This window comes from Cibotium barometz, chromosome 62 (assembly GCF_041138505.1).
Source record: "Cibotium barometz isolate CiBa-2024 chromosome 62, ASM4113850v1, whole genome shotgun sequence".
NCBI classification, from domain to species: domain Eukaryota; kingdom Viridiplantae; phylum Streptophyta; class Polypodiopsida; order Cyatheales; family Cibotiaceae; genus Cibotium; species Cibotium barometz.
This window is the reverse complement of record NC_141107.1, coordinates 30004983-30014421: the sequence shown is the minus strand read 5'-3', so window position 1 is coordinate 30014421 and position 9439 is coordinate 30004983. Positions and strand designations below refer to the sequence as shown.

The 9439-nt window shown below is 40.4% G+C and overlaps 1 protein-coding gene across 1 annotated transcript; it reads left to right on the top strand.

The window, feature by feature from the left end:
- The first annotated feature begins 217 nt into the window (after nt 1-217).
- Nucleotides 218-6637, top strand: LOC147604348 (uncharacterized). The gene is made up of 9 exons (XM_086795416.1): nt 218-282; nt 435-710; nt 810-1257; nt 4253-4350; nt 4545-4732; nt 5132-5484; nt 5684-5784; nt 5950-6140; nt 6225-6637. The coding sequence occupies exons 2-9, from the start codon at nt 477-479 to the stop codon at nt 6430-6432; spliced, it is 1821 nt and encodes a 606-aa protein (XP_086651542.1). The 5' UTR covers nt 218-282; nt 435-476; the 3' UTR covers nt 6433-6637.
- Nucleotides 6638-9439: the final 2802 nt, after the last annotated feature.

The following is a 9439-nucleotide window of genomic DNA, read 5'->3' as shown; positions in this document are numbered from 1 at the left end:
AAGAGAGAGTTCACAAATCTTGAAGTTTAATTTTTTAACCTTAGCAAATTAAGCCCTCTAAATTAATCAACGAATTAACATTTTTCACTCACTCCGGGCTCCTACTTAAGAAATAAGCATAGTCTCTAGACCTACAATATGGTTCGTTCAGATTAAATATGCCAAAAGTCACGCCCACGAGGAAACGAAGAGTTGGCACACCCTTTAAACGTCGCCACAGCCGCTGAAGGTTCTCTCACAAATCGTCAACTCTTCCTTCTACTCTTGCTCTGCTTTCACGAGGTAAACTTCCACTATAATAAGCTCCAAAATTGTGCAGCAACCGGTAAACAAGAGCGTTATATATACAGTTTAATCATGCTTAACGACACTCTGCATGACGTATTATACTATCGTCGTTAATTCTAATACGGAGAATTTTGATAAAACTGCAGGTTTGCGCTGATCGTGTAAAGATATAATCTCGGAATCCGATCATGGGATTTTACGGTGTTGCCATGAGGATGCGATGGCTCCTTGTGCTTTGCGTTATCATCACCTCCCAAAGGCCTGCAAGCCCCTTTGCTGCAGCTGCGACCTCCAACCAGGAGAGAGCCGCGAGTCTTGCCATAACCCGGATTAACGACGCACTAGTGGTACTTAGCGGATTGATTACCGATGGCTTCTTGGACGTGGCCGGCAAGTGCAAGGCGAATCTGCAGTCCGTGCAGGTCACAGAATTACCACCCATCGCAAACATCAAATTGGATAATACTAATATTAATAAACATCTAGGGTTCTATTGATTGTGCAAATATTGTGATTGTCAGGCTAGCCTTATAGAATCCGGGCAATTATTAGAGAATGGGAAAGTTGATGATGCAAAGGAGGAGCTCAATCTGGTCGTGAATTTGCTTGATGCTTGTTTAGAGTCGTTGGCAAAACCAGAGGATGATGGGTCTGCAACAGCCTTGGTAGATGTGAGGGCAACATTAAGGCGAGTGAGCTCGAGTGTATCCAGAGCTGAGGAGCTTCTTGCCATTGCTTCCCCCAACACCAACACCAACAACAATAATGTTAACAACAGTGTGAATTCTAACTGGCCAGGCAATGTGGTGACAAATCCCACCAATTCCGAGTTTGTGCCCGAGAGAACTCCATCAACTAGACCATATACACAAGCTCCTTATTACAAGCCAACCCTCATTGTGGACTACTGCTCCAACCATGTCACTATGCAATCCAACTCTGCAATTGTTAGCTTGGATCAATCATGTGGTAGGTAAATCACTCAAATCTTTTTTTCCCTCTCAATTTCTTCTTAATGAATTCAAAGAGGTTTACATTATGTGACCAAACAGAGATGATCAAGCAACCAAAAGCACAATATTAGCTATTTTGAATAGATTCTTTAGATATAATGATGAATATTTCTTCCTTCTCTAACTTTTGGCCTATTTAATTATATCCATAATTATAAAGTTATTATAAAGCTTCCCATTAGGAATACAATGTGTATTGTAGGATAATAGGGAAGATTATCATTTACCAAATAGATTGACTAGGGTTCATTAATCATAGACTCTTTCAGCACACAAAAAGGCATTTATAACTAAGCATGTCCATATCTGTTTCATGTATTTGAGCATATAATGGTTGGCCAAAAGCATGATCAAGCAGCTATAGGTGCTTCGAGTGTGCTTATGCGAGCAAATTTTATTGTGGTGGTATTCTGCTTAATTAATAAAGACCTTCTTTTTAAGCTAGGTAGATTTACAAGAGGTTTGAAAACCCTTCCTTTTATACGTCTTTTCCATGCATGTTGTGATGTTATTAGCAAGGATAAAACCAATGTCTCATGCACTACTTTTAAGTCCACCTAACCATGCTTTCACCCAAGTAGGAAGATGTAATTAGCAAGGATAAAGCTAATGTCTTAGACATTGCTTTTGGGTCTCCCTAGCCATGTTTTCACCTAATTAGGTAGATTGAGTTTTAGGAATCAATTTTCCTTCTTTCCTTTGGACACTCAATCATGGACTATACACTATATGTCAATAAAATTTTAAGATGATTTCACTTTTTATTTGTGATAAGGCAAGTAATTACAACTACGTAAGAGTGATGAAGCTCCGGCAACTATGAAAACGACTACAAAAGTTTGCAATTAAATTGCATCTCTTGCTCAAAGAAGGATGATGGGACCTTATAGTATAATTAGAATGTGATTTTTTTATATAACGAAAAGTGAATCATTGTGCATGGACATGGCATGACACTAACATGCATGTTATTAGATTTTAGCATAATGATATATAGTTGGCACCTCATTGGCACATTGATAGTGTAACTATTATACCTTTGACACACACTAACAATGTATAACACATAATTTTTATAGTAGTTTTAAGCCTCGAGTTTTAAGCATGCTTTCTTAAATTATAAAAAGGCATCACATGCTCTCTTTTATTGAAGTGCTACTCAATCTTCAAAGCCTTATTTTAGCAAGTGCTACAATTAGAAATATATATGGAGATGTCCAATCATGTATGTGTTGCACAAGTCCATCTCTTACAAACCAATAAAACATAGTTCACTACCGAGTCCCTTTTAGAAAAGCAATATACTTTTCTTATGTACATAAAAGATCATTTCTAAATGATCTTGTGGAAAAACCTCTTGGAATGTGCAATCACATTCTTTCATTTATGTTTATTGAGAAACACATGAGTTATAACATACATGCTTTGAGGGGTGTGTGTGTGTGTGTGTGTGTGTGTGTGTGTGTGTGTGTGTGTGTGTGTGTGTGTGTGTGTGTGTGTGTGTGTGTGTGTGCGTGCGTGCGTGCTTGTGCGCGTGTATGCATGAGAGAACCTAATATATCTCTTTAGCATTTTGGATAATTAAATTTTATAAAGATATTTGTAGTTTAACAAGCTAACTCGGGCCCATTATGATTCAAAATCCTGAAACAACTATTTTATACATAGTGAAGCAATAGTAAGTAAAAAGCTTAAACTATGTCTTGGATACTACATGCTTACTTCTTAGTAGTAACATGACTTAAGAAGGTTTGGTCATTGTTCCTAGTATGCTAACTTTGAAAGCTTTGACTGTGTCTTGGATGCTACATGCTTAGTTCGTAGTAGTAACACGACTTAAGAAGGTATGGTCATTGTTCCTATGCTAACTTTTAAAGATATCTTAGAGCATCGCAAGCATTCTAGTGTCCCTTAGAAAAATATTGATACAAAGTTTATGCTTCAAAACAAGTGTTTGAAATGTATCCTTTATATGACCATTATTCGATCACTACTAAGGGGTTCAAGCTTAGCAAAGAGTTTTAGCAAAGATGCATTCTGCCTATGTTTCATGCATGCATGCGCATGATGAAAAGCTTGCTACCTCTGCCTTTTCTTATTATTTATTTATCTTCACCTTATAGAAAATATTTATACATGCTATTATTTTTTATGTAGTACTCTTTAGATTAATGTGAGAAGTAAGGGTATTATAATTAGTATGACTCCGAATGAGGCTTAAACTTCTATGTGCTAAGTGGTAGTCTTTGACTAAGTATGACAAATGATAGGCATCGACTCTTCATGTGTAGGCGACACCGCTTTTGCTCAACTTGCCCTCTATTTTTTCCATTAAGCACTAAAATTTGAATTTAGCTTCAACAGTTGTAGATACTTATGGGAGAATGGAAGAGTGCCCTAGCCACTCCACTACAACATTTGAATGTCTTTATTAAATTTATTAAAGTACTTCTTGAAATGCATGCATGTGTACTTATAAAAACATGGATCCTTTTCCTTTTAAAAAAATAAACTATTGCAAAATAAGATGATTAAATGCTTTATTATGTGTGTGTGAGCGCGCACACCCGCTATGATTTTTAGCTACCCCTTAGCTTCCTAAAAGGAATATATAGTGAGTTGGTAAGAAAAAACGCATAAGGTAGGCACAATGATTAGTATTTATAGTATCCTTGTAAGTTATACACTAACAGTGATACTTTTGTCCAGTGTTAGAAAAAAACTGTTCTTTAGTGTAATTTTCACTACTCAAATTTAAAAAAAAACCGTTTTTAAGTTTACCTAAAACCGATTAATCTATACATTTTTTTCAATATGGGCGTGAAGGTGATTCTTTTGTTGAGAGGGTAGAGAAGAAAAGTTTCTCTCTACACTTCTTTTAAGGTGGAGAGAGAGAGAGAGAGAGAGAGAGAGAGAGAGAGTCATTTAATATTTGCACTTATTATTTGTAGGTTCAAAACTGTATTCGAACAATAAATATTCCTCTGGAGTGTTCTCCGCTCGGATACGTACCGCTGTGAAGGGCACAGGAATCATCAACAACTTTTACGTACAGTAATCCCTCTAAAATCATGTGAAAGCCACTGTGTGTGTGTGTGTGTGTGTGAGAGAGAGAGAGAGAGAGAGAGAGAGAGAGAGAGAGAGATTTTCAAAAAATGGGGTATTATATATAGTATAATGCAGTCTCCCATTATGACGGTTTTCTTGTAACAATTATTTATTATCTTGCATGTGTGTGTGCAGATATCATCCAATGATCAAGCTAGTGATCTGATAAGCTTTGATTTCATAGGAAGATACCCCAACAGAGTGCTCACAAGCTATTCTGTGAATGGCAACTCTGGAGGAAACCAACAGCTCTTTGTGCTCGCCTACGATACCTCCGTTGATTTCCACACCTACACCATCAAATGGGACAGCGATAGCATTGTGTAAGTGCAATCCTGTGATTTTGGATCAAATCGCAGCCATTCATGGGTGATGTTGAGTTAACTGCCTTTGCATGGCATATTGTAGCAGAAGAAAGTGTTAACTCCATAAGATACAATTTTTGGAGGTGATGATTTTGTATGCATGCATGCATTTAATGTGTGAGAATGTATGTATGTGTGTATGTGTGTATCCCCCTTTCCCCCCTGTGCGTGTTAGCGCAGGCATGTGTGTTTTTTTTTTGTGCCAATGGCTTAATCTTAAGCCACCATACACTCCTGAAGGTCACCAATATGTACACAGAGGACAAAATGAGCATGCGGTAGTGTGGGGATTGCTTAGGAGTGTTAAAAATGTCAGCTGATGTGATACAACATGAATGTTTGGATGGTTGTTAAAAGGTGGCTCGCAGACAATGTTGTCCTCCGCACTTTATATAGATCGAATGCATCAACAGGTTATCCGAAGAAGGCATCCCATATATTCTTTCACACATGGGATGCTTCGAATGTAGATGACGGCAGTTATGCCGGCAAGGTGAACTGGGCATTTGCCCCTTTCAGGTCATACTTCACCAACATCATAGCTTCATCCCCCCTAATCTCTGGATCATGGAAGGCACCCATGCTCACTTCAGACGCCATGTTGTCTGTTGTCCCCATCCCCATGAGGCCCCTTGCCATAGATTACTGCTTCTCCAATGTTGCCGTGGCTGCTAATGACATTTCAATCACTTATGATCAACAAGGGTGTGGTAAGTTCACTAAACACATCTCATGAATTAAAAGAAGGAATGCGCTCTTTAATATATCCATACATCAGCCTGGCTACAGAAAAATGCATGCAGTGGTGTCCCCCACCCATCCCCTGCATGCTTAATCCATGGGCAGGGATCAACATATTGGTATTCACATTAGTTCAAACATATTGGCTCAATAATCACCTGTTTGCAGGTGGAAGGTTTAGGTCCATCACAACCTACCGATCAGGGACCTTTACCAGCCGAGTCAAGTGTGCAGCTGGAGATACAAGTGGCCTACTGTCAAGCCTCTATGTATGAAGCATTATGCACACTTCTGAAAGAAATCAATGCATTAAATCGGATTTAGTTTTGTTAGCATATGTCTTGTATATTTTGAAAATGCTGCATTATTCAACATACCATGAGATTCCACTGCAGCACCTTATATCATGAGTGTGAATGATTGATTTTATGCAGCTTTCCTCTTTAGAAGGAAGCAAGGTTCAAGACGAGATCGATTTTGAATGGCTTGGAAAGGACAAGAATTCTGTCCAAACAAACTACTATGTGAATGGGGTGGGCGGTCATGAAGTACATGTTGCATTAGGCTTCGACTGCTCTCGAGCATACCATACATACACGATCATGTACAGCTATGATCAGATCCAGTAAGTGTATCTGATGATAAGAAGCTCATAAGCCCCAATGGTTTTTGTGAAGATTATAAGTTTAATTTTTATATTTTTCTGCAGATGGCTGGTGGATGGTAGGATTGTGAGAATAGTGACAAGAGCCAAAGAAGCCATGTTCAAAAGACCTTACCCTGTAAAGCCTGTTTACTTCTATGGCTCTGTATGGAATGCATCTGCAATCAATGGTGGCACGTGGTCGGGACAATGGCATGGGAGAAACATGCCATACACTGTCTATTTCAGTGATGTAAGGATTAAATCACCATAGAAAGTAGTTTAGCTTGCGGTCATAGCAGGCTCATTAAAACTGATAGCAAGCAACTGAAACCTTGGATTATTAATTAGGATTTTAAACGAATTCCAAGCCTGGTTTCCATGCATGTCAGCCATTCTTGTGCCTGCACTTAGAATGCTAGTTTTTGAAAGGGTGTGAAAATGGCATTCTGTACTAATCTTACTTCAGAAAATTTGTGATCGCATCTAAGAGTGGTTTTGATGGGGGTGTATCCGCAATAATGCAACCCCCCCCCCCCCCCCCGTTAATGCAAGATCTTTGCCCAAAAATGGGTTCATTTGTGCAAGAAAATGCTAATTGTTTTTAGCTCGCAAGCTAATAAATTAGGTCAGGTCCAAACATATATGTCAGTGCATGGACATCAGTGTATATATGCATTCTAGGGTGTATGTAGTTCCTACATACATCTCTGAAATCTAGGACCACTGTGGATCAAAGTCTCTGATGAAGTGATACCTGAGATCAATGTGCTTAGTCTTTTCATGATGCTTTGATCAACGTGCTTAGTCTTTTCATGATGTTTGGGTTCTTGGCCAAGAAGATACACGATCCATTATCAGTGTAGAATGTATATGGGAGTGGACAAGAGATGCCCAATTCTTCAAGAAGCCTGTGAAGCCATATGGCTTCAGTGGGGGAAATTGATGCTGCCATGTATTCAGCTTCACTTGAGGAAAGTTTTTCTTTTTACTTTTCCACGAGACTGCTCCACCAGATACTGTGTAAACATAAAGCAGACCAGGATTCTCCATGAACTGTGACAAGAATCCTGCAGTGAAACAGGTATTGGGCTAGGAGCAGGTAACAAGGTAGCAAATACTGCCACAAGCACAGAGTGTCACAGAACAGTCTGCACGTAACGCTCCTCTTCCTCCCAATAGAAGTGGGGAAAACCAGAGGTATGACATAGCATGAACCTTGCAGACTCCATGAGTGTACGGTTCTTGCGTTTGGCCATGGCATTCTGATGTGGGGTGTGAGGTACCATATATTAATGGGTGATGCCTGATTCTCCACACGAGCCTTGTAGGTTTTGAAATGATCCAGAGTTGATGCTTTGCTGGACATGAAGGAGCTTTGTGAAATCATGAATGAAAGTAATGAAATACTTGTTTTTGGTGATGGAGAGAGTTACTCATGGGTCCACATAAGTCAGAATGAACTAGTTGGAGGGATTATGTTGTGCATGTGGATGACATGGGAAAGCTTGGATGATGAGCTTTCCCAAAGATGCTGCCCTCACAAAGATTGACTGGTGCGAGCCTGAAGTGTAGACCCATGGCAAGATGTTTTCTCTGCATCTCCCAAACCACATTTTCTGGCTGGGACGAGCAAGGCAGTAATGCCACTGCAAAATCTCCAAATGATCAATGGTGGACCCAACAGCAGTAAGGTTTTGCGCAGAGGCCCGGGTAAGGGTAAAGTTAGGGCACCGAATATGCACCTGTTTGCTAGTGGAAAGGCGGGCCTTCATGATGCAGTTCTGCTTGCTCCATGGGCGGTAAAGCTCATTGACAGACAGCAAGTTTTTTGTGACAAATCGACCCAAGAGATCTTGGTGGTTTTCCCATGTACGTAGACTTTTGCATGTGTGTAGTTGACCAACCACTCCGTCTTGAAGGTCACGCTGTGTGGCGCGTGTGTCGAAGAACCACTTTTCTGTGGATGACAGAGTGGAGGATGCCAAGCTGGTAAAGAGTTGAAGAAGCTCACGAGGGTTCTCTGTTGCAAAGAGCTCCGCTACAGAGAAGGCCGTGTTAGCGTGGCGAACAACAGGCAAAAGACGATGGCAAGCCTTCTCAGGCGCAGCAACAATCGGCCGCAATGCTTCTTGTGGGTCTGATCGACCCTTCTTTCATGCAGTCGTCCTTCCTTTTGGCGCTACTCTTGCTGTTGCAGACACTCCCCACGGCCGGTCTACAGAAGAAACAACTAACGGCCAAGATCTGCAGCAAATCAATGGCCAAGATGGCCTTCATCTCAACGGCCAAGATCCGCCTAGATCGGACAGTGGAGATCTCATTCAAAGCTATTCTTGCACCCTTACCCTTGGAACCCCAAAGCTGCTTCTGCTCTCAACGGCCCTTAACAAACAAACCAATTGTTCCTCTTCCTCTATCCCTTAACAAAAGGGGGGGAATATGTCCCCGGTGTTATTCTAATGTTAAAGTTCAAAAGGATCTAACACTTGAAGATTATGGAGAAGATGATTCTACTCAAACCTTTGAAAGCCGTGTTAAAACTCGACTAAATGTCACATGGGAGTTCCAAGTTTGGGAATGTTATTGCCCACTTCGGCCTCTCCTAGAGACTCTTTCACAGGAGAATACCTTAGCATAAGTGTCGGTAACTAGACTAACCCTAGCTCTACCAACACCACCAACCCCCCCAAAATGGTATACGAGACCTACACCTATGCCAAGACAAGGATACACATAGGGAATTTATAGGGTACCCAATGTATCGTTACTACTACTTGTCCTACCACCACAACCATCTCCACCAAATATTATCCCGATCAATCAATTTTAGCCAAAGAACCGCTAAAAGAAAGTGAATATCCATGAATCTGAACTTGATCATGATTATTATGAGGAGCCTTAGGATATTGTGCTCTATTTCTATGTTATGTAAGGAGCAATGCCTTTGCCTGTGTTTCAAACCTCTGTCCAATGGAAGGGAAGAGACATGAATGCAACAACTCGGAGGCCCCCCACCAATATAATGTTTTCATTCTCAAGGCCTCATAGGGTAGCACACAAATTGGGAGCTCCTGCTTAGCAACAAGTTCCACTCAACGAGTAGTAATAGCCTCAACGTTTACATGTACAAAGTGTGGAGTGGACCATGTGATCAAGGATTATCCATACAAATCAAGCGACAACTTCCACCAATCCCAACAAGTCTTCACTTGATCAGTATACAATCATGAAGTATTATAGCACCATTAAATGTGTTAATGCACGTCCAAGCCCACCAC